Source organism: Ahaetulla prasina, chromosome 8 (genome assembly GCF_028640845.1).
Source record: "Ahaetulla prasina isolate Xishuangbanna chromosome 8, ASM2864084v1, whole genome shotgun sequence".
NCBI classification, from domain to species: Eukaryota; Metazoa; Chordata; class Lepidosauria; order Squamata; family Colubridae; genus Ahaetulla; species Ahaetulla prasina.
The window spans coordinates 35528291-35554518 of NC_080546.1; the positions used below are offsets into that span (position 1 = coordinate 35528291).

General features: G+C 38.4%; 1 protein-coding gene across 1 annotated transcript in view; it reads left to right on the forward strand.

Annotated features, from left to right (window-relative positions):
* The first annotated feature begins 349 nt into the window (after positions 1-349).
* OTUD4 (OTU deubiquitinase 4) overlaps positions 350-26228 on the forward strand; it is a 35086-nt gene continuing 9207 nt past the window's right edge. Inside the window, exons 1-17 of the mRNA XM_058193555.1 lie at positions 350-1152; positions 4487-4570; positions 5909-5959; positions 8867-8913; positions 10378-10450; positions 10607-10688; positions 13055-13193; positions 14933-14972; positions 16624-16741; positions 16848-16912; positions 18046-18146; positions 18421-18545; positions 18625-18796; positions 21190-21349; positions 23405-23543; positions 23865-23920; positions 24005-24085. Coding sequence (XP_058049538.1) covers positions 991-1152; positions 4487-4570; positions 5909-5959; positions 8867-8913; positions 10378-10450; positions 10607-10688; positions 13055-13193; positions 14933-14972; positions 16624-16741; positions 16848-16912; positions 18046-18146; positions 18421-18545; positions 18625-18796; positions 21190-21349; positions 23405-23543; positions 23865-23920; positions 24005-24085 — 1695 coding nt within the window. The 5' untranslated portion in view covers positions 350-990. The remainder of the gene's footprint in view (positions 1153-4486; positions 4571-5908; positions 5960-8866; positions 8914-10377; positions 10451-10606; positions 10689-13054; positions 13194-14932; positions 14973-16623; positions 16742-16847; positions 16913-18045; positions 18147-18420; positions 18546-18624; positions 18797-21189; positions 21350-23404; positions 23544-23864; positions 23921-24004; positions 24086-26228) is intronic.

Genomic DNA, 26228 nt, shown 5'->3' on the forward strand with positions numbered 1-26228 from the left:
GAAATGCACGATGTGTTTTGTGTACGAAATATACGATTCAAATGTGTTTTCTACGTATCTGGATACACGGTCTGTCAACCTTGGTCACTTGAGGATGCGTAGAGTTGAAATCCACATATCTTCAAATAGCCAAGGTGGAGAAACGCTGAACTGAACCCTCGGGTTGGTTTTTAGCTAAACAGTTCAGTTACCCTTGGTTGCGTATGTTATGGGAAGGCAACCGCAGGATACGTAAGGCTCCGCGGTGTGTACACAAGCAAACGAGCTCTTTTTAGATGCGTCTTCTGACCAATCAGATGAAGGTAATGGTAGCCAAGCGCCAAGGTCACCAAACAACTCAGCAGCTCCCGCCAGCCGAGCCCGCTTCCCTCTCGGTAGGAAGCCCACCAGACCAGGCGGGAAGAAGTGGGCGGGATCGTCGGGCCGCCCTTCACGCCCACCGCCACTTCCTGCTTGGACTCGAACTACAACTCCCAGAAAACCTCCGAGTGCCGGTCTGGCTCTGAAAGTGAAAACAAACTTTTTAAGGGCGGCCAGTTTCAGTGGAAACGCCACATGTTTCGTTTCCGAGTGGGAAGCTCGGGGACGCGCCGAAGCTGCCGCCGGGAGCTGGTTTGGGGAGGGTTAGGGCGCGCTGGGGTTACTGGAGGTTAGAGGCCCGGCGGGTGTCCTGCGGAGGAGGCCGAAGGGGAAGAAAGGGGGGAAAAAAATAGCAGGTCAGCCGCGGTGTCTGGTTCAAGTAGCGCCTCTCGCAAGAGTCCCACATGCGAGCTGCAAACGTGAGCCCGGCGCTTCCCGCTGCTCCAGCCGCCGCTGCCGCCTTGGCAACCGCCTCTCGCTTTCGGACAGCTTTTCCCGGCGGGTTGCTTTCCATGCTGGTCGCCCTGTGTTATATAGCCATCTGGTTTCTTTTTCAACCATGTGGGGCTAACTAAGGTGGGGAGGGGGAGAGAAAGGACTTCCCGGCCGCTTCTGGAGCAATAAACAAACATGGAGGAGGCGACCGGCAGCAAGGAAGAGCAGAGCCGCCTGGGCAACGGCGTGGAGAGCCCTGCCGAGGCTGCCATGGACGGCTACTTGCGATTTCAGGGATTGTACCGCAAGCGAGTGGCGAAGGACGGGTCGTGCCTCTTCCGAGCGGTGGCCGAGCAGGTAAAAAGTGCGGACCTCCGTAAGCAGCCCCGGCTCGGGTCAGAGCAGAGGGCCGGGGTGGGGTGGGGTGGGGTGGGGTGGGGGGGACGCCTCGGCCGCCTCTCCCAACTTTTTACACTACAAGTCCCGTCACTCTCCGGAGACGAGAGGCTGGAGGAAAATAATCGGAGAAACGGCTGGAAATCGACGGGGGAAGGAAGCGAATCCTGGTTCGCCGTAGGCCGCAGCAGATCGAAATTCCCGTTAGCCGGGAAGGAGGTCTTTGGCTGAGCGGGGCAGGCTGTGGACTATCACCAACTGCAGCCATGCTGGAGACGGCTACTAAGGAAGTTTTCTGCTTCTAGCTTTGGGCTCCCTCCAGGGTGAAAAGGGAGCAGTTAGGGTGTCGCCGCTTTTATGGCGAGAAAAAAATCCACCCGGGAAAGAAAATTCGGGATGGGAACTCATTCTCCAGGCCCTCCTTATTGCAGCGACTCCAGATCGTCCCTCATCCTAGTTTCTATCTAGGGAGACTTGCTTTTGCATCCAGAAAGTTATTTTGGCGTTAAGTTTCTGTTTCCTGGTTGTTGTTTTTTTAAAAAGTGATTCATTTTGTTGGCACAGAAAAAAATGGAGGAGAAGAGATTATTTTTACATTTTGCACTCTGGCCCATTTAAGTCTTAATTTCACCGGGCATACATATGGTGTGAATGATAAGCACGGTGCAAAACAAGAAAAAAAAATGCAAGGGATCCAAAGCTTTCAATCTTTGCTATTAAAATACAAAACTCATTGAAGCTGATTGGCTTTGTTTTTCCTTTGGTTCAGCAGACTTGCAGAGTATTTGTGTGTCCCAACTGGCATTTAAATGCAGCCTGCAGGATGTCTGGCCTTTTGAATAAATGGATGCCCCAAGGGCTGCTTTAATTTAGGCTAGCTTCCTTTAGCCCTAATGACTAGGCACTTTAAAAAAAGGCAGGAATGGAAAGCTTCCCAGAATATTGATATACTTTCACTTTCACCCACATAACATTGGATTCTGATATGAAAGTGGTACTTGATGATCAGAGAGGAATTATCAGGTCTGACATACTTAAGGATGGTTCCCAAGAAAAAGTTAATATTCATCAGGAAGTCCTTGGTTTGACTTGCGTGTCCTTTGTGGAATTTATGAGATAAGCAACTGTGTTTCCTCCAGTTGCTTTGAATTCCAACTCTGTAAAGCCAGCACAGGGTCAGTGAATAGAAGTTATAGGCGTTGTACTCCCAAATAAGTGAACATCATTATATTGTCTGTTATTATATTGCCTGCAATAGATTGGGTCAGCTAGTTCTGGATCCTCCTCAAATGTCAATAAAAGAAATATTTCTAAGGGTTAACCCAACACTAAGCCTCTGGTGGTTCAACAGACTAATGCAGTCTGTTATTAACAGCAGCTGCTTGCAATTACTGCAGGTTCAAGTCCCACCAGGCCCAAGGTAGACTCAGCCTTCCATCCTTTATAAGGTAGGTAAAATGAGGACCCAGATTGTTGGGGGCAATATGTTGACTTTGTATATAATATACAAATGGATGAAGACTATTGCTTGACATAGTGTAAGCCGCCCTGAGTCTTCGAGAAGGGCGGGATATAAATAAAAAAAAAAAAAGCCACAATCTAGCCCAGAGGTGTCAAACTGGCAGCCCACGGGCCAGATGCATCATGTGCAGGTGACACCCACCCCAGCGCCACGAACGGAAAAAACATCACTTGACAGCAACGTGATGCAATGAGTTTGACATCTGTGATTTAGCCAATCAGATTATACTAAATTTTATGTGAGTATAGCTGATGTTACTACTAGCTTATGGTTCAATGTATTTTGAGAATCCAAAAAATTGGATTGAATAAACCATGGTTCAATTAAAAGGATGAAGACTCTGAACTCAGCCAGCTCCTTGATGCCACAGGTTCTAATTTTTCTATAATAGGCCAACATAGCTAATTCTTTGGAAATAGCTGCATTCCAGATGAGTGTAAAATAATTTGATCAGTATTTGTATACAGGTAGCCCTCAACTCTTAACCATTCATTTAGCAACTTTTTGAAATTACACTGGCACTAAAAAAAGTAACTTACAACTGGTTTTTGCACTTATGAACATTGTAGCGTCTCCACATCCATGGGATCATGTGACTTGCCAACATGTATTTACAATTGTTGCAACATCCCAGGGTCGTGTAATTGCCATTTGCAACCTTCCTAGCCAGCTTCTAACAAGCAAAACATGTGGGAAACCCAATTTCCTTAAATGAGTGCATAATTCATTTAACAGCTGCAGTGATTAGCCTTGTGGGGGGAGGTCATAAAATTGACACTTACTATCTTACTATCATGCTGAACAACGGAAATTCTGGTCCCAGTTATAGTTTGTACATTGAGGACTACCTGTATAAATGGTTATAAAATCTAATTAATACAAAAGTTGACCTGCCAGAAAAATCCACATTCACAAGTTTTTTCAGGACCTTAAAGAGTATCTAAATTGAAGCTCTTCAAAACTCTTAATCAGACAGTATGTTCAAAAAAGCAACTAACAGTAAACAAACCTGTCCCATTATTGTAATTGACGGGTTTCATTAGGACTTTGCATGATAAAACAATGTCCTGCAGCTTTGAAAATACACACAAAGCCAATCTGTCTCAATACTGGTTCATAGATTCATTATTCAGGCAAAACGTATCAACATGCTCTCTATTCTGTAAAGAATAAGTAGCTTTTAAGAGTCATCCTCATCTGATCCTTGAACTTTAAAATTTCAGATATTAGTTTCTTAAGATTTTACATTGCTGTACGCTTTGTATTTTAATAATCCTGTAATATATTCATCTGAAAAGTGCTAAAGTTTATTTAATATGTACTGCATCTATGTCTAGATATTTCTATGACTAGTTGCATGGAATGATAACAGATTTAAGGTGGGTCCATAATTTCTTTGAATTACGTCTTTTACTTAGTTTCATTACAAACATAACCATTGCTAACCTTGAAAACAGTCTCAGTTCTGAAGAATAAGAGAATTTTATTTTTTAATTTCCTAGATAAATAAAACAACTAAATATTGTTGAAATAAAAAAACATAATTGTTTCCAAAATATAGATTGAACCCAGATGGTTTCTTCTAGATATGTTATTTTAAATAATCATTTTTGAAAGCTTATTTTGAAATTGGCAGGAACAATTTAATTTATAAATTAAAGCTGAATTCTAGCTCTAATTTAACAACTTTTAACTTTCACAACTTTTAGATTTTAAATTGTAAATAAATATATATAAACTTGGAACTTTCTTTTTTAAATAACTTTTTTCCAGGTTTTCCACTCGCAGTCTCAGCATCTTGATGTTAGGATGGCCTGTATAAACTATCTGTGGAAAAACAGAGAGAAATTTGAAGCGGTAAAAACATTATTATATTATGGATAACTATTAAAGCCATTCTGAACCTTTTAAGCACATCTCCTTTTTTACCATTATGTTCTGAGAAAAAGCATGGTCAGTTTTCTTATGCATTTTATTCCAGATAAGAGGATCTATAGGTAGTGCCTGAATAGACCACTTCTTGATTATTCCTTGTATCAAATGTGATTTATAATGAACAGAAGACAAAATATAAATATACTAAATAAACCATACAAGTTTATTAGCACATGATGATGATCAATTTTTTTGTTTTGCTTTATGGGAAGAAACTAACTCTGGGCATAAAATCTGTCATAACCATGAAAAATCCATGGTCTGGTTTGCTTTTTTTAAATTTATCATACTGTAGTTGCTAAACCACATTGTATGGTTTAGTATGTAGGTAAATTCAACTACTTGTCACTTAACAATGGTTTATTTAACTATGATAGGTGAAACCCAGTTCAATATGATATGTGCCACATCAATATCAGACAGTTCAGTAAAACTATATCTTACATGCTGTATACATCCTCCCAAGTCCATTTAATTTTGTACTTTCAGCTATGGTTAATTTCAACTTCCACAATTCCCACTTAGAATGCCTAGTGGCAGTGCTGTTTTTGATATGTGAAAATTCTAGCCCAAAACATTTGGTGGGTACCAGAGTAATTAAGGTTTTCATCAACCATTAGTTTACCTTTTATGAAGCTGGATACCTTCTGGGACTCATTAGGTTTTTAAGAATGCTTTGGGTGTAGAAGTGGCTAACATTATGTTCTAACAATATAGTTAAACAATATATATCTCTTGAAATGTGGTTAATATCATAGAAGTATTTATTTTGGTTAGCATATGGAAATATGAGAAGTGGATACATCCGAGATACATGCATTATTTCAAAATTTTGAAATTTCTGTAGTGAAGCATTTAACAACAGTGAGAACTTTAAGATATACAGCCTCATCTCATAGAATTCTTAGCCATAGTGAATTCTGGGATTTGAAGTTCATTTACATCTGAAAATTACTAAGTTTGTAAACAGGCTGGAGCTTTTCCACAATATCCCATTGTCTCCCACTGAGTTACCAACCTGCAATTATGGAAAGGAAGTTAATATATGACCTGGTGCATTCCTAGATGCTAGTCAGAAGTATATAATTTCTGGAGTTTTACTTATAAGTAAACCGTAAGTCTTCACAATTTGAAGATTAAAAGTAAAAATCCTTGATCAAATCTTTTTACAGAAGTGAGCCTTGTTATCTTAACTTAGGAGAAAAAATTGGATGTTTCATCACAGTGCTATTCATACTTCTTCATGTTCATTCTCTACAGTTTATAGAGGGGTCATTTGAGGAATATCTGAAGCGTCTGGAAAATCCACAGGTATGTACTATCAAATTAACCGCATATATATTTGGCTTATCTCATTCCCTTAAGGACTGAATCTCGCAAATGAACTTTCTTTGGATATTACATGTAACAGTTTTTCAAAGAATGATTAAAAAAGTAAAATGTATGGGTGACTACCGGTAGTCCTCAACTTACAGCCACAACTGAGCCCAAAATTTCTGTTGCTAAGCAAGACAGTTAAATGAATGTTGCCCCATTTTATTACCTTTCTTGCCACAATTGTTAAGTGAATCACCGCAGTTGTTAAATTAGTAACAATGGTTGTTAAGTGAATCTGGCTTGTCAGAAGTTTGCAAAAGGTGATCACATGACCCCAGCGCACTGCAAAAGTGACTTATGACCATTTTTCACATTGACAGTTACAGCATTCCTGTGGTCACATGATGACAATTCAGATGCTTGGCAACTGATTCATATTTATATATATGACTCATATAAATATGAGTCAGTTGCCAAACGTCTGAATTTTGATCATGTGACCATAGGAATGCTGCAACTATCAATGTGAAAAATGGTCAAAGGTAACTTTTTTCAGTGCCATTGTAATGTCAATCACTAAATGAATTCTTATAAATCAAGGACTACTTCAAGTGTTTGAGGGGGGATTTGAAATTGCACAGAACATGTACATTTCCTGCAAAGAAAGATTTGTTTATAGCCATTAGTTTATTATAGCTTGCATAAACCAAAAGAAAGACAAACTTCACACGATACCCAAAAATAATAAAGAGTGCGTATGAAAACTTAAGGAACCATGTCACCAAAACCATGTTCCTTAAGCAGTAAAATGAGTCTTGCCATATCTTTTTTCTTGTCAGAAACTTAAAATGCCTGAATGAATAAACTTTTTTTTTTGCTGGAAAATTAAAAATAATAACAGATGAAAGTAATTAGTTTAGGAATCTATTATCAGGATAAAACTCCTGACTAAATAATTCTTGGGTATCTAACAAGACCATATTTCCTATATAGATTTTGTCTGTCTGACATGGGTGGCCAGAGATCACTTACTAGGTCCCCATATATCAGGAGAACAGAGGCACTCGGTGGGTGTCCTGGGTGGCAGTTCTCTCATAGCTTTTCCTCTAATCTGAGGATGGCAGGAGGGGATTGCAGGAGATCTTTGAGGATTGAGTGTAGAATCACAAGCCTTAATATGTGTTGTGGTAGAAACATTAAAGTATCTCACTATGTAATTTGTTTATGCAACCTATTGAACAACCCATAGCTTCAGAGGGCTGTGAAAATATTTACAGACCGCTCACACCCTGGACATAAACAGTTTCAACTCCTACTCTCAAAATGACACTATAGAGCACTGGACCAGAACAACTAGACACAAGAACAGTTTTTTCCTGAATGCCATCACTCTGCTAAACAAATACTTCCCTCAACACTGTCAAACTATTTACTAAATCTGCTTTCACTTATGACTGTATGAGTGTAACTTTGTTGCTTGTATCCTTATGATTTATATTGATATTGATCGTTTCCTGATTGCTTATTTGTACCGTATGACTATCATCAAGTATTGTACCTTATGATTCTTGATGAATGTATCTTTTCTTTTATGTACACTGAGAGTATATGCACCAAGACAAATTCCTTGTGTGTCACACTTGGCCAATAATATTCTATTCTATTCCAATTCCTATTCCTATTCCTATTCCTATTCCTATTCCTATTCCTATTCTTCTCCACCTAGTTTTGCAGGTAGAATTGGGGATTGGAGGAATAAAACTTGTAGGGAAGTTTTTATCTGCTTCTGTAAATTTAAAATAGGAACATGGTAGTCCACTTACTATACTCACTTAGGGAGCGTATTAATCTGGCTCTGGTGTTCATGGTAATTGGAATGATTGAAATTCAGTTATTACTTTTCGAGCTTCTCCCTTGAGGTAATGGTAGGATAATTTTTTTCTGTTGGATCCTCAAATAAAATGATAAGCCAGGAGAATAGAAGGCATTAGTGCTGGAACAAAATATGCTATTATGCTGTCTGGAATACTGTTTTTCAAATTAATGTAATAAATCTCCAGTGCCAGGCTATGAGGGGGCATATTTAATGCATATCTGTTTTGGCATTTTTGTATCTTGCCTCTTGCTCTTTCTATTGATGACCTCTTGAGTTCTTTCTACTTATTGGGCAAGGATAAGAATGCAGTTGATCCTTCCCATATTTGAACTGCAGCATCATTGGCGGTGGAGACAAGGCCAATGCTTTTAATATTTTGCGTTATGCATTAAGCCTTATTGTGGAGTTTTCACTGTTGTTTAACATAAAAAGGTAGTATTTGGTATTTGAAGTCAGGGATTATTTTCTCTGGTTAAATTGCTTAGAGACAGTCTGTTCTGTTCTTGAGTTGTATTGTTAGATAGGGCCTTCACTATAAAGGAGAGCAAAACTAGAGACAGTTAGGATACATTTCTGCCTGTGTAAGTGAAGCATGCAGGAATTGAACGATTTAATAAGGTTATAAGGTTATGGATCAAGACTTTTGGGACAGGATATTTTGTATACCAGGCAGCCGGGCTTCAGGAAGAATAAAGAGCATATGCTAAAAATGGAAAGAATTGATTTTAAATGAATTAAAAATTCATGAAAACTTATATGGAATTACAAAAACTTTAATATTGGTGAGTTGTAAGAAATGCACATTCATTGAGGCTTTATTAAGTAAATTTTTCCCAATCTGGAGTCATTGAGATATGTTATATTACAATTTGGGTCATATCTCCTATAATTTGTAATTGAGAAAGGTTAAACCAAAGTATTAAGTATTGCTGCTTGCTAATGATTTAAGGGTTGTTAAATATCCTTTGGGAATTTCACTGGTTATTTACATGTTACTTACAATATTTTTTCTCTTTTTACTACAGGAATGGGTTGGACAAGTTGAAATAAGTGCCCTTTCTCTTATGTTCAAGTAAGAAACCAAAGTGGCATATAATGTATAACGCATTATAGGTAGTCCTTGACGTACAACAGCTCATTTAGTGACCATTCAAAGTTACATCATTGGAAAAAAGTGACTTATGACCGTTTTTCACACTTATGACCATTGTCACATCCCCATGGTCACATGATCAAAATTTAGATGCTTGGCAGCTGACTCATATTTATGAAGGTTGCATTGTCAAGGGATCCTTTTTGCGAATGTCTGACAAGCAAAGTCAATGGGGAAACCAGTTTCACTTAACAACCATGTTACTGATTTACCAAGCGCAGTGATTCACTTAACCACTGGCAAGAAAAGTCGTAAAATGGGGCAGAGCTCAACAAATGTTTCACTTAGCAACAGAAATTTTGGGCTCAGTTGTGGTAAATTGAGGACTACCTATATATTGTAACCTTACGTATAAGGAAGAAATCAGGGAATTTAAGGCATAGCAAGCATGGGAAAAAATAGGGTATTGGGTGTGATTAGTGTTGCTGGGCTTGTTCATGGCTTCTTGAGGGTTGATCATCACATTTACTAGATCTTTTGGGGAAGTTTGCAGAATAAACTTAGCAGGGGTATTACTGCTAAAGATCCAAGGAACCTTATTTATCTTCTGGCCCTTAATTGACAATTTTAAAACAGACATGGAAGTATTAGAAGCAGATATGGGGGAAACTGGTACTGAGTGAGGAGTGGAAAGAATATCAGGTTCTGTTAAGGCAGTGGTTCTCAACCTGTGGGTCGGGACCCCGTTGGGGGTCGAATGACGATTTGCCAGGGGTCACCTAAGACCATCGGAAATATGGGAAGTATACTTGCGAGTTGAAGAATCGCGCTCCAATGGTTGACTCCACAAGCCAGCTGCAGGCTCTTCAAATCGCTAGCCGAATTCGGCCTCAGGCGCGATGAATTAAAAAAGAGAGAAATCTTTGCTCTGATGTTTCCCTCTCAAGCTAGCTGCAACACTCTAATCTGGCTTCAGGCGCAATAAACTTAATAGGGGAGGAGTCTCTGCTTTAACGCCTCCGTCGTACAGGCAATCGCAAGCAGTTCAGATCGCTAGCCAATACGGCTTCAGGCGCGATAAATTCAAAACAAAAATAATTTTACGGTTGGGGTCGCCACTTTGTGGGGAATTGTATTAAAGGGGTCGCCACATCGTGGGGAATTGTATTAAAGGGGTCGCAGCACTATAAAGGTTGAGAACCATTGTGTTAAGGAGTCCTGTTCATCTAATGGTCATTACCAATTCCTGCTGCTTGACATGAGCCTTGCAGTTAATACTTATGTGTTGCCATTGCAGAATTCACAAGATATTTTTCCTGAATTACATAAACTCATTAAACAAAGACTTATGCACATTTTCTGTCAAGATATTCTATCTTTATTATCCATTTCATAATAAAACTTGTGATTTATAGATGGTTTTTCTCTTTATATGTTTTCTAGAAAAGATTTTATAATATATCGGGAACCAAACTGCACTCCTTCTTACATAACTGAAAATGGCTTTCCCGACAAGGTAAGATGAATCCAACTGTAATAGATCTTGCTACTCTTATAACTTGGAGAATTGTGAGGTTTTTGCAGAAGTGATGTAGGAATATTGTGCTAGTCTTTCATTATCAGTATGTAAATTTGTTAACTATATCTTAAATATTGTTGTGCTCCTTTTTAGATATTGCTGTGTTTTTCAAATGGCAATCACTATGATATTGTCTATCCTATAGACCACACAATCAAGGCTGCTCTTTGTCAGTGTAAGTATTAATGTGATATATCAACTTTGAAATGTGATCACGCTGCTAAATAAATAATTCCCTCAACACTGTCAAACTATTTACTAAGTCTACACTACTATTAATCTTGTCATCGTTCCTATCACCCATCTCCTCCCACTTATGACTGATTTACTAATATGATTTGATTGCTTATTTGTACCCTATGACTATCATTAAGTGTTGTACCTATGATTCTTGATGAATGCATCTTGTCTTTCTATGTACACTGAGAGCACAAGCGCCAAGACAAATTCCTTCTGTGTCCAATCCCACTTGGCCAATAAAGAATTCTATTCTATTACGTTCTGTTCTGTTCTGTTCTATTCTAGTGTGGGATCAGATAGAATCCCTCACACAGTTATATGTTTCTACTATATGTTGTGTAGCTGTTTTAATAGGCAAAAATGTAACCAAAATAAATGAGGGCAGAGAGGGCCTACTGCAGATCTTTGACGTCGGTCAAATAACTCCTACTACTGGAGTACAGAAGTACCTTCACTGCTGTAGCCCCCACCGTCTGGAACCCTCCAAGGTTCCACTGTTCCATTATTTTGCTACTGTTATGTTTACACTTCTTTTCATTTCTCCATTTTTATTGTTGTAGGCTGTCTAGTGTAGCCCCCACAGTGAGATAGGCGGCAAATAAAATTAACAAAAAAAATATATATTTTTTGTAAAGTAACATAACAAATGATGAAAAACAAGTGAATTGGGTGCACCAGTAGCCCTTGTGGTAGGTATCCATAAAATGTATTAAGATGAGTTCCTGCATTTGAGTTGCGTGTCCTAAATTATATTATAGTTGGAATTGTAGTTTAAAATGTTTAAACGCAGCTATTAATAAAATGTGTATGTGTGTGTACCATACCTAAAATGGATGTAGTGTAAAAATGAATGTGGCGTTTGATTTTTTGCTTTATATACATGAATATTTGCAAGTGGATGTTGTAAAATTGATTGTAAGTAATGGTAGAACAGCAAAAAAATAAAATCACCCTTAGATCCCAAAGGTGCTTTTTCAAAAACCAGAAAGTCCAGGTGCCTCTTGAAAAAGCACCTTTGGAACACCCATAACCTAAATGACTGAGAATCTCCTTAGACATGGGATATAAGTTGGGTGCCAAAAAATTGTCTGGAGAATTCCAGTTCTTCATCATCTTGAATACTAGATCCTTCAAAAAGTGCTCCTGGAAATGCTGTATGACAGGTTAAATGGAAATTGAAACCTGTGGAAGTGCTTTATATGAACGCGATATGAAACTCATATTTTGAGTATTTGATCTGATACCCCGGGTCTCAAATCTGTTGCTGCAACTGTAAATTACTTTGCCTGCTTGGAAATGAAAAGTCCTGAATATAGGCTGAAGTTTATCAGAGTAATTGAAGCTAATGTTTGTGCTAACCTATACAAAGCATTATTCTCAGTGGTATAGAGTGTGTTTCTTAGGGAATTGCAGTTAGTAATTAGCCGTCTCCTGTTTACCTTTTTAGGAAAGGATAAATCTACCTCTTCATTTTCAATTCTACTTCCTTGCAGCATTCCCATAAATCAGGGGTGTCAAACTCGATTTCACTGAGGGACGCATCAGGGTTGTGTTTGACCGTAAGGGCCAGGGTAAGTGCTCAACGTCACTCGTGTTGGGGGCGCTTATGGTGGCCCAAGTGCTCTGCCAACGAAAACGGGCTCCCAAGCTCTGTTTTCTGCTGCGATAGCCTCCTGCAACCCTCCGTCAGCAAAAACGAAGCTCGGGTGTGCCGCCAGTGGCCCTCCCAAGCTCTGTTTACACTGGCAGAGATACTGTGGGCCAGTCTTTCACTGTTTCCAGGGTGGCCCCGCGGGCCGGATCTGGCCCCCAGGCCTTGAGTTTGACACCCCTGCCATAAATCAATCAAGGGAGTTGATAATCTAAAATAAAATACAAACAATTACAGTAAAGTAAAATATTTGATTGCCCAAATAATAATATTAAATATTTTTATTTTGTTTTTAATTATTTACATTTTATTTTAAATTATTAACACCCTCGTATCTTATGGACAGAAAGGTAACATGCACTGTACATCAAAATAAGAATAAATTTTCCTTATTAAATTAAATGCTATACAAATGTAGTTGTGGATTTCTTAACAGAATATATGTGTATGTCTAGCGACTGCCCCAAATCACTGCTGCAATACTTTTTGAAGGGTGCTGACTGCTTAACCTCTGGAAAATTATACTTGCTGCCTAACTTTAAAATGTCCTCAATTTTGTCATCAGTCCTTTTTAGAGCTTTTTTATTTTAATATAACTAAAGTACATTTGCGATAAATGCCTATTGGTATTTGTTTTGTGTCTTAATTAGCTATTCTGTATGAATTACTATATGAAAAAGTATTTGACATTGATGTGAATAAAGTCTTAGAAGAACTGAGCCATGATGATTTGATTAAGAATGGCAGAAGAAACAGCGAAGAATCTGGTTCAGAGCATGAAGATCTAGAGTAAGTAAGCCTGCATGTTTAAAGGTTAAGATGGTAGGACAGATACAATTTATTCTACAGTTATAGAGAGAATAAAGTACAGAAGTGAAACAGTATGAGGAAATAGTATGTTTTCCTCAAAACTACACGCGTTATCACATTTACTGAGTATTAATGGGAATTTCACCTGAAAGATATTTGTAAAGTGTCAAATTGAGGAAGACCATTGTATATAAAATAGCTAAATAATATGACTAAATTGTTACAAAAATCAATTTTGGTCAAAGGAAGAGATGAGGTATAGGTATAGGTATTAATTCTCCCTTCTTATAATACTTGTGCTTTGTATGGTTCTTTAGGGCCTTGTTTCACTCAACGAAGGATACAATCTTATATCATTCTTTTAGCCAGCCTGTGTGTCTCCATAAACCATAGTTCTTGACAACTTGATAGATTTGCAATATGTAGAAAGCATATGTAAGATCATATACATATTAAACATATAATTTGATTTTGCATTATTTTAGCAACAAATATGATTTGATTTGAAAACCCAGTTATTGGTGCAAAATACCCACTCTCAACTTTATATTAAAAATGAAATTAGAATTTGTGTCCTTGGCTCAGAGGGTGAGGCAGGAGCTCTGATGTTTCCCATCAATAGTATTGTAGAGGGGATTTGAATTGATAGTTAAGCTCTTCCCCAGTGATGTTTAGTATGGCCAGAATTTTAATAGTTTACAAATAAGAAATAGGTTGCTGCTCCATTTTAAAACAGGGTGCTATTGAACATGCTGAACTACAAGCTAATCAATTGCTTTTTATTTTTACTGACACCATAGGCCTTAGTTGCCCAGTTAACACATGCATAGGATATGATCTTAAAGCTAGACTTATAGCTAGCTTTCTTTCACTTGCTATGTTTCAAATGTGTTGGAATTTCAAATGTGTTGAATATGCAACTCTCAGAGGTCATAAAGATTGCAGATTAGGAAGATTACGAGAGATTTTTGCCTGTTTTTTTTAAATTTCCAGTATATCTCCTTTTGGTGTCAGAGTTAATACAGAAAGGCATTACAACTTGTGAGCTGGATAGGGTTAAAAATTCTCATCCCCCTGAGATTGAGGCTGACTCCAACCCTGTTGGCCTTTTTGAAGGCCCTCAAAACATGAACTTGGAGTGATAGAGTGGAGGGTGATTATATAATAATTAACCAAGGCATTCTCTATATGATTTGCTGCCATTTTGTCTTTGACTTGTTTTTTATTTTAATTTAAATTGTGTTTTTAAATGATTTATATAATATATATTATTAATATGCCACATAGTCACTTTTAGACTACAAAAATGTGATAAAATAAATAATTGTTGAATTTTACCACTAAACCAGCAACACTTGAGATGGCCAGTGGAGTGGGGGATGGGGGGCCATATATGAATGGGATGGGGGCTATATATGAACTGCTAAGATAAACCATTGAGATGTATAGGTTTCCTTTGTTGTCCCTGTCCATAACAATTTTTAAGGTTAATATTCAACTCGTTGTGTATATGTTTATTATAGTCACAGTGGATTAGTACTGGCTTCATAGAATATCATTCTATTGAAGCTGCTCAGAGTGAAATGCACTGTATCCCTATGCTGCTCAGAGTTTACTTCTTTCATAAGAGTAAACACCAATAATGATTGTTTAAACTGAAAGCAGAGTTCTTACTTGATTTTGAAATGTTTCTGTTGTATATCTTTTCCTTTGTCCAGAAGTGAAGAGGCTGTAAAAAGTTATACAAACAATAAGAAGGTATTTTATTTCAGTCTGTTTACTTATTTATTCAATGTCTATGGCTGATCCTCTTATATAGTATGACTGTGGGTGATCTTATTAACTTCTTGAATTTTTGCAATCCACTGTAACTTGGAATCACAATTGCTACTACCTATCTTCTAGAATAATTTACTTGGTATACTCTTAATATCTTTAGTAGATGAGAGATAGCACTAGTACCCCAGAGCCCATGAGCCTTACTGGCAAGTAAAAACAAAATAAAATAAATTCTGTAGTTTCATCTTCTGGTCATACAGTGTTGTGTGTGACTTAGGAAAGATCTACCTCCTTTGGGAGGTCGATCCATCTTAACAAGATATAGAACAAATTTTATTTTTTTAAAAAGGAAACCAGATAGTAAAAATTCCTTTTTTTTCAGTATTTATATATAAAATATTCGGTGCTGGAGAGAGAAAAAAAATGGAGTATTTTTAAAAGCCAATATCTGAAAACAATCTTCCATAGAGAAATGATAAAGAGCAGTATACAATTCAGAGTCTATCACAGGATAGATCTGCTATTAATATAAAAACATCTCAGAATTTTTTATTTGGAAAGTAGTTAAAGAAGTATAAATTTGTGAATATAGGAAGGCATCAGAACAAGAATATACAAATGGTCCTCATTTAATAACCACTCATTCAGTGACTGTCCAAACTTATGACAGTGTGAAATAAGCGGTACTTATAACTGGTCTTTAAAAGTTCCAATTCTTGCAGAGCCCCTGTGATCAGATAATCATGATCTGGATGCTTAGCAATTAGCCTGGATCTCCAATCTTTGCTGCATCCCATGATCATGGGGAACATTGACAGAAGTTGTGTCCATCATTAAGTGAGGACTAATTGTAATACACTGCAGCTGATGCTATTAATGTGAAAGATTTAAAGAGTTAAACTTAACTTTAAAAGGTTGTACTAATCCAGAAGTCTTCAAACTTGGCAGCTTTAAGACTTGTGGATTTCACAAGTGGACAGCATAGCTGGCTGGAGAATTCCACAGGTCTTAAAGCTACCAAGTTTGAAGACCCCTGTACGAATCTATAAAATGGTAGAAACAGCAGATTAAAGGGAAGGCAAGAGAAATTTAACCCCTTTGAAATTAATGAGAATGAAGCCCATAATTATGTTTTAAGGCTGGATTTCCCAACAAACTCCTATTACAGTGAAGAAGACATTCAATATGATGGAACTTCTGAATCAACACATAAAGGATGATGCTGCAAATTGCTTTGAGCATTTGTGGCATGCAAATTTTTCTTTATATGCCTTTCAGAGGAAAAAATTAACTTATATAATCGGAAAAGAAAATACTGAAGTTGTTAATCAGTGATGTTTTGTGAGTTATGCAGTTGATAAGCTTTGCATTACATGCTTATCAAGTCATAAATATTGGGTTATTGCATTTTTAACAATAATTGATATTGCATTTTTAACAATAATTCATAATAATTATGAATAATACTTAGAAATTTTTACGTGAAGATGTTCTTATTTTGTATGTATGTTTAAGGTTTTGATTTTATAATCGATATGCTATTGCTTGAATTTGCTTCAGATTCTTTTTATATCCTGTATAGAATTGTTCACTTGTTTTTCTAAGTATTCTTTATCCTTTTGCACAATAGCTTCGCAAACATGGGAAATCTCACAATGTTACAAGCTTGCCTGGAAAAGTTCTTCGTTCCCTTAATCCATCAGTTTACCAAAATGTTGAATACGAAGTTTGGCGGCAGTCAAAAATAGGTAAGGATCTCTAATTTACTCTGGGAAGAAAGGCAGAGGAAGCGGAGCATTTTCTTTGTGCTCACCTAAGAGTATAGTATAATGCATTTTCTTTTTGTGCTTGCAGATCAGCAAAAACAAGATTTTTCTATTGCTGCTGGCATGCAGTATTCAGTTGGAGATAAATGTAAAGTAAGTGGCATTACATCTGAGTAACTCTGCTTAACAGCTTTTTCATTTTTCAGCATCATGTATAGTGTTTCGCTTAGATTACCACTTTTCCCCCATCAGGGATATATGCTTTTAACAGCAGCTTTGCAAGGCATAAATGTGTCTGGAGCAAGGTCGGGCATGACAATACAGGGATAGGAGAATTTGCTGGTACATTAAATTTGCACTGCCTCTCTAAGATGAAATGTTGATAAGCCCACTGTTTATTTCATTGTGCTACTTTGGCTTATTATCTTGTGCTCCGTTTCTGATTCAGCCATTTGTTTATTATATCTCATTTTGCCTGGATGATAACTCCCAGTCCTCCCAGATATAATGGCTTTGGAGCCTCCTGAACATTGTATAGTTTCTACATTCCATAGCCTGGATCCACTCAGAAGGCCCCTTTTTCATGGGCCTACTAGCCAAGCTTCTAGCTCTGATGATGTTACCTAATTAGGGTAATGAAACACCTGCAAGAAAACAAGCAAGCTCAGACAGCACCAAGGACCCCCCATTTCAACTCTGAGCTTACAAGAATATTTTCAGAAGGGCTTCTCAGATAATCACATCTTCAGTTACTTAGGACTTTTGAGGTTAACAGCAGCATCTTAAATTGTACTTGGTAAGGAACGGGGATTGCCTTAAAATTAGAAAAATCTATTGGGTAAAAGCAGGGTTTTTTCCAATAAAAGCCTTATTGACTGGAATAAAGAACGGCAGATGCCATGTCTTTGGTTCATTTTCACCTTACTCCACAACAAATTTGGGACTAAAAAGGGTACCAATATTTTTGGCAGCTTCTGAAAGACATTCTGTATCTGGTACAAGAGTTAACTTACAATTATCATGACATGTATTCATTGTCAGCTTTGTTTTCTTTAAAAAAAAAATTAAAGTGATGTTCACTGGCACAACTTGCAGCAATCAATTCCAGAGTTTACTATATCACTAAAGAAATACTTTATTTAACCTCTCCTGAATTTCTCACTGTTCTGCATGTATGAACTACTTGTATGGCACTAAAATTAAAGTGAATTAAAAAAACCTTCCTAACTTATAAACCTCTTCCCTGTATTTCCTTTTGCATACAATTTATTTTATTTTCTCCATAGGTATATTTAGAGCACAGTGGAAGGTATTACAATGCTCACATTCAAGAAGTCCAGTCTGCAGATGGACCAGTTATTGTTTTTGTGGAAGAACTTGGTGTTAAGTAAGTAACCTTGGGATGTATGGTGGAATAGTAAATACTGTGGGATAGCCTAATTTGTGAAGTAATAGACTCTCTTACTTCACATATTAGAAGCATTTATGGAGGTCAGACATAAATTTGACCTCCATACCACACAAGATCCCCTACAAATCTGTAATATAAAAACGTAGTGTTCTAAAGCAGGGGTCTCCAACCTTGGTCCCTTTAAGACTCGTGGACTTCAGTGCAATAGTGAAACTACTACAGAGATTTTGTTTCTTCTTTCTTCCATCAGGCATTCAGTACTGCTAAGAAATATTAAACCTCTTCCACAGGCAGCTCCTTTGGAAACCTGGAGCACAGTACTGGGGAAAAAAATTAAAAAAGCCACTTCGGTGCATGGGCAAAATGTTCAGACTGGTATGTCTTTTTAACTTGAATTCTACTGACTTGATTACTGATATGTTTTGGATTAACTGATGAAAAATATGTCTTCCAGATACAGATTGCAGAGGCTCCAAAAATCCAAATAGGCTAATAAAAACCACATCAGTTTTCCCTTCTCGAATGCAAATCACAAGACAGCATCACTTGCCCAGTTTGGGGGTATCTTCTCAACAATCTTCTGGTCATCACAAAACTCAAGGCAGAAACCCTCTGCAAGCTGTAAGGTGACTAATATCTCACATTTTTTTGGTTACAATTTGACATTTTAAAAGAGGAGTTACTAATTGCCCTTTCTATGCTTTATTTCATTTCATTTTGGTTCAGTTTGAATTTATTTTTCAAAATATTGTACTCAAGAGTGAAGATAGAAAAGAAAAAGAAATTATTTATAAAATGTAAAAACTACATAGGAACTTACAAAATACTAAGACAAGGGAAAATATTCCTCTATTATTTCACGAATAAATTAGAACTGATGTATTCATATCTCGATTTGACCGTTTAAGGACTATTATTAAAGTCATAGGTTAACAAAAACAGCCAAAATGATAGGACTTATTAAGATAATGAAAAAGAAACAAGAATTTCTAGCTAAACGTGGAAGAAAAATTGAAGTATCCAAAGCTATTTGTCTGAAGTAAGTATATGAAATAGGTAGAAGATGAGCAAGCTAAAATGGAAGCTGGGGTTAAACGTGTCATCAGTTTGGATAATTGCGCAGCCACCAAGTGACCCCAAGATCAGCCCCCACCATGAATTCCGTTGATCCTTATCTAGCACAACTTTAGCTTGGACTGTTAATTGACCAGATTATTGTGTATAGATAGCAATAAACTCAGTGCTGTGAATTCAGTGAGTGTCCCTTGTTCTTTGCACCTAGCAGACTTAAGACAGAATTGAAAGATTGAAGACAACAAAGATTTTGTTAAGAGAAACCTAAACTTGGATTATACAGAGTTGTATGGGTGGTCCTCAATAATTGGAACTGGATTTCCGTTGTTAAGTAATGCAGTTATAAACTGCGATGCCACATGATCTCATAGTTTAAGGCAACTCCCTGTTGCCTTTGTTAAGTGAGGATTGTGAGTAGTTGGGTGAACCCTGGATGACTTGTAAACAGACTGGCAGGCAGCTAAATGACTGCTGGCAGGAGGGGGAGAATATGTGGTCACCTGTGAGATACAGTAGGACTGACAGTGCCTGCTGCCATGTGGGGGAGAGTGTGAACGACTTGCCAGAGCGATTTGTGACCTTTGCTGCTGGCTTCCCTGTTGACTTTGCTTATGGGAAATGTACAGGGAAGGTTGCAAATGGTGAGCATGGGACTGTGGAATGTTGCAATTGTCATAAGTGCAAGTGCTTGCTAAATTCCCAGATCCAGGTCATGTGACTGAATGGATGCTTGGATACCTGGAACTTTGAGAATTGGTCATAAGTGCCACTTGTTCAGCCTAATTGTAAGTTTGAATGGTCGTTGAACAAGTGGTTGTTAACTGAGAACTATCTGTATGTGCAAAATTATAGTCAATTAACAGTTTCAAAATTATGTTAAAAGTTAATACCAGGTGGGATTTCTTTTTGACATCAAGTTATTTTTTGACATTGAAGCATACTCACCAACCTTATTCTGCCAGTTCTCTAATGGAGTAATTAAATGTAAAAAAAATGTGCGGGAAGCATTGTGACTTTCCATGAGTTATCATATACAATATCCCCTCAGTATACTTTTGTAAGAATATATGACTAGGTGATGCTTAATCAAAAAAGGTGGCAGGAATGGGAAGTCAGCATTTTAAATTTGTATATTTCTGTAGTCATTCATCTTCCAGAACTGCTGAGCTTTGTATCATTGCCACCATGTACGAATGAACATATCTTGCAATATTGATACATTGATGTACTTTTTGGTAGGATTATTTTCCTTGAATTTTCTATTGAGAAACTAAATGCTTTTAAAGGGAGGCATAATTCAGAATATTAGATTTATCCTTTGAATTAGCATAAGTTTAAACACAGGTTTTAAACATAATATTTTTGCTTTAAGTGAAGATAAGTTTCCAGTGATAAAAAGTTTCGATTTGTTTGAAATTTAGGATTAACTTTTAACCCAGCAATTTGACAGATCAAAGCAATCAACATCAGATGAAGCACCATTTCGCTACTACATGCAGTATCTAGGTAGCAGTTTCTAAAAACAAGACCAAATAAATATTTGAAATGCCATAAAAGGATTATGGAGGGGCATGTGATTAAAGATGCTGAATTTGTCAGCTGGAAAGCTGACAGCTAGGGCTCGAGATCCGAAGTCCGCATGACAGAGTGAGCTCCTGTCATTTACCCCAGCTCCTGCCTAACTAGAATTTGAAAGCAAGCAAATGCAGGTAGATAAATAGGTACCACTTTGTTGGGAAGTAACAGTGTTCTGTGCACTTTGGCATATAGTCATGCTGGCCACATGGCCGTGGAAGTGTCTTCAAACATTGCTGGCTCCCTCAGTTAACTAACGGAGATGAACACTCCCCCCTAGAGTCAGGCATGACTGGACAAAGGAAATCTTTACTTTTTAAAAGGGTGATGAAACTGTTGCAGTTTTAATAGATGTAATTTCCGCCCCCAGAAAAACAGATTGTGAGACAGTGCAAGAATTGGACCACCGAAACAAGAATTGTAATGTTGGTCTTTCTGCAGAGGAACAGAAAGAGAAACAAGCTATAGATGAAGTTAATTCACTTTATGAAATCCAGTTCCAGGATGAAGAAGCTTTCCCTGCACTTTTGGTATGTGTGCTGGGTGTGCCATTGGGCTGTATGTATTCTGGACTACAGTACATTATTATTCTGTTCCAGTAAATACTGAAAGAGACAGTCTGTCTTTCTCACAACTGAAATATTACCTGATATGTTTTGCTTTGTCAGTTGAATCTGTTATATACTATGGCACTTGAATAGTACAGACCTGCACCAATCCTAAAATAAAATGTTTTAATTAGATAAACCAAATTCTAAAGTTTCCCCCCCCCAAAAAAAACATGGGAGTCCTTCAGACAATGTTGACCCCAGCATCCAGCTTAATTAGGTACATATTGGAGGCCAGTGCATTTAAGAGCTGCACAGCTTCTGTAACTATACTGGACAGCTCTCCCTTATTAATGACTTTACACTCATCTTTAATATCCACGTTGAGATCTGGTGCCATTATTAACAGTGCTGGCTGTTAGACAGATCCAGTGCACATTAAGATATTGGTTTGATAATCAGATAAATAAGCGAGAAGGGTGCTGGCAACAATACACTCTGCGTTCCTAAAACTAGAAATGGACCTGCCTTTAAATATTATCATTTTTTGTCAGTTAAGAAACACAAAAGAGATTGGATAGGTACAGTATACTGCCATTCAAGGAATACATACACTAATACGTTCTACTGTAGGGACAAAGAAAAATCTTACACTATAATATTAGTAATTCACTAGATTCAACTGGTCCCTTAATTTGAGCAGAAATTAGTTTTCTGATATACATTACAATGAAGTTAAATATCATAAAGGAACATAGCCCACAACCTGATCTAGTTTTGTTCATAGGCTGGACACATTAGAATTTCATGGTATTTGTCTGTTCAAGTAGTATTTTTGTTTAATAAATAGTATTTCCTCATGTTCCTCATTCTGGCTTTAAAAATCAGAGGGACTTTTGTGATGCAGAATGTTTGTTAGGCTAAGGAAGAAAAGCACTTAAAATTGTAACTCTTCAGGTCTTGACCATTGTGCAGATAATTAAACTTTGAGATTATATATTCAGAACAGGAACAAATGATTTGGATTGGGACTCAATACCAGGAAGTTCAAAAGGAACAGTTACTCATTTTGAGAGTATATGTTTAATAATTCATTCTTACTTTGGAGAAGATTATCTGACTTGGATTTTAACTAGATGATCCATGATTTTTGGGGTCATTATTTCAGAGGTGTTTCCTTGCCTAAATAGATAAGCAGTGATTATGGGCAGGTAGTAAGTAGTGAGAGTTAGAGCAAGTTCTGACTTTCTGCTGGCTTTCCCATTGATTTTGCTTGTGGGAAGCTGACAGGGTGTTTGAAACCATGATCATGCGATGGTGATGTGGCAGTGCTGCAGCAGTCACAATTTTGCCCAAACTGAAGACCCTTAAAATTTCAATCCTATGGGAGTAATGGGTCACAGATTTTGGAATCATTCTTTAACATGCTCCCTTCGAGATACCTTGATTCAAAAATTGTTACCTTATGATGCACTGTTTTGCCCAAATGAAGGTGACAACAGACTGGAGAGTTTTAATAATATATAAATTAAAGCAAGAAGATAATTTTTAGGCCTGCAATTCTTAGCACTATTATTAGGACACAACATCTGAAGAATCCTGTTATTTTTCTTAAGAAAAAAACCAGTGAAGACTTAGAATTATTTTTGCTAAGATTACCTCATCTTACTGGGAATTTTTATTTTATTATTTATTTATTTATTTATTTTGTCACAACAGTATATATAAGCATAAGCATGAAAGTAACTATATAATATATAAGCATATATATATAAGCATAAGCATGCAATAACTATATGAATTGGATATAATGAAAGAAAACAATAGGACAGGAACGGTAGGCACTTTGTGCTCTTATGCACGCCCCTTACGGACCTCTTAGGAATGGGGTGAGGTCATTAGTAGACAGTAATTTGGTAAACTTATTATGGGAACATATTAACCTAAATTTTGATTAAAAGCAACTTTGCGGTTCTTGTGACCAGGACTTTCATATAAAATTAGGAGCTCTCTTAGGTTCATATTCAATTATTTCAGAATACACCTGTGTCTCAAGTAGCTACACAGACTAATGAGACCTCTGCATGGCAAACATCCCAAGTTCCTAATGGGAAAAGAATCGGCAACCTGAAGGAAGAACAGGTGGCAAAAAATAAAGATGCAAAGGATGAGAAAGGTATGAACAAAAGCAGATATTGGGCTTTCTTTGGATTGACGACCAATATATTTTCATATTAAAGATATTAATATATTGTTCAATAAACATAGTAAAAGAATAGCACAAACTGGAGGGTTTGGAGGCCCTAAAATCTTGGTGTATTTTCAGAGCATGGATGAATAAAACCTATGCCATCTAGATTATTAGATTTCAGGTTCCCGTGTTGTTGGCTATATTGGCTAGAGATGATATAGTTCATAACGCCTGAAAGTTGCAGTACCTGCTTTCTGGTATTCTGTGATTTCATTAATTTTGCTGCTTTCTTACACATTATTGCAGTGTCTAATCTTGAGCAGATTCTTGCAGATCAGAAGCTGGATCCTAGAATGTCTAAGGTAAGCCTGTTGCACTGTGGTGCATCCTGATCATTTTCTTCTTTTGCAAAATGGATGCCATCAAGTGTCCTTTTTAATTTGCAGGACAGTAAGGAGGATATAGCTGTTGCAGATATATCATCTCCCTCAAGCAATGGAAATATTCATTCACCACCAATTGAGCAGGTAAGAGAGGGATGTTTAAATTTGTGTGGTCGTTTCAGGGAAAGATTACCTTACTTGAAGTTTAGAGTTTTAAGCAAATTGCTAAAATTCATATTCCTTTTTTTGGAAACTTGAATACAATCCATTAAAAATATATTGCCAAGAGTCCTGTCAGAATTACTTTAATCTGTAGAATATGAATTGTTCACTAAAGATATGTGTCTTAATTAAGGATATTCAGTATGTCTAATGAAAGGTACCAAGATCCACAACATCAGGTGCTTGTCAACCTTGCTCTCAGTTCGGTCTGAAAGCCAATTTATTATAGCTTTGTGCAATCACCTTGTTCAAGGATAGTAATAGTGAAGGTTTATTTCTTTCCTGCTACATGTACGTTTCCTGCATGTACGTTTCAAAAAAATTGGCTAGATGCTGGAAAATATATTCTGATCTAATCAAATAGAATTCTTGTTTTATATTTTTCTTGTGGAGTAATGAAGCATGTGGGAAGGGAGAGTGAATATTAAACTACTTCAAACTGAGTTGCCCTCACTAAAGATGGTAGGACTGTGTAATGTGTACTGTTAATTTGCCTTACAGTAAGGATGTTGTATATGCAACTGATCATGGAATGCAAATGTTGTCAATATACTGATCGGACACTAGTGAAGTCCTATACTAGGACTTACCTAGTGGCATTGAGGGAAGCGAGGCGTAGCTACGCCTCCTCCCTCATTGCATCGGCAGATAACCGCCCAGCCGCCCTGTTTCGGGTGACTCGCTCCCTCCTACACCAGGGGGAGCGGGACGACCCGTTGCAGGGACGTGCTGAGGAGTTTAACGGTTATCTATACGATAAAATCGTTCAGCTTCGGGATGGTTTGGACCAAGATTGCGGTGATGCGGGTGAGATGCTCGAGGGCGGTCTTGGTGACATTGTTTGGGATGAGTTTGACCCTGTGGCTCCCGAGGACATGGACAGGTTGTTGGGTAGGTTGAATGCCACCACGTGTTTACTGGACCCGTGCCCCTCTTGGCTGGTGCTGGCCACTCGAGAGGTGACACGAGGCTGGCTCAGGCGATTCGACCGCTTCTTTGGTGGAGGTGTCTCCCGGCCTGCCTTGAAAGAGGCGGTGGTGAGGCCCCTCCTTAAGAAGCCGTCCCTGGACCCGGCTGTTTTAGGTAATTATCGTCCGGTCTCCAACCTTCGCTTCGCGGCGAAGGTTGTAGAGAATATGGTGGCATATCAATTTCCCTTGCACCTGGATGAAACTGTCTATCTAGACCCGTTCCAGTCCGGTTTTCGGCCCGGTTACAGCACGGAGACGGCTTTGGTCGCGTTGGTGGATGATCTCTGGAGGGCCAGGGATAGGGGTTGCTCCTCTGCCCTGGTCCTATTAGACCTCTCAGCGGCTTTCGATACCATCGACCATGGTATCCTGCTGCGCCGGTTGGAGGGATTGGGAGTGGGAGGCACCGTTTATCGGTGGTTCTCCTCCTATCTCTCCGACCGGTCGCAGTCGGTGTTGACGGGGGGGCAGAGGTCGGCCCCGAGGCGCCTCACTTGTGGGGTGCCGCAGGGGTCGATCCTCTCGCCCCTTCTGTTCAACATCTACATGAAGCCGCTGGGTGAGATCATCAGTGGTTTCGGTGTGAAGTACCAGCTGTATGCGGATGACACCCAGCTGTACTTTTCTACACCGGACCACCCCAACGAAGCTTTCGAAGTGCTGTCCCGGTGCCTGGAGGCCGTACGGGTCTGGATGGGGAGAAATAGGCTCAAGCTCAATCCCTCCAAGACAGAGTGGCTGTGGATGCCGGCATCCCGGTACAGTCAGCTAAATCCGCGGCTGACCATCGGTGGCGAGTCATTGGCCCCGATGGAAAGGGTCCGCAACTTAGGCGTCCTCCTGGATGAACGGCTGTCTCTAGAAGATCATTTGACGGCCGTCTCCAGGAGAGCGTTCTACCAGGTTCGCCTGGTACGCCAGTTGCGCCCCTTTCTGGACCGGGATGCCCTATGCACGGTCACTCACGCACTCGTGACGTCTCGCCTGGATTACTGCAATGCTCTCTACATGGGGCTCCCTTGAAGGGCATCCGGAGGCTGCAGTTAGTCAGAATGCGGCTGCGGGTGATAGATGGAGCCCCCCGTGGCTCCCGT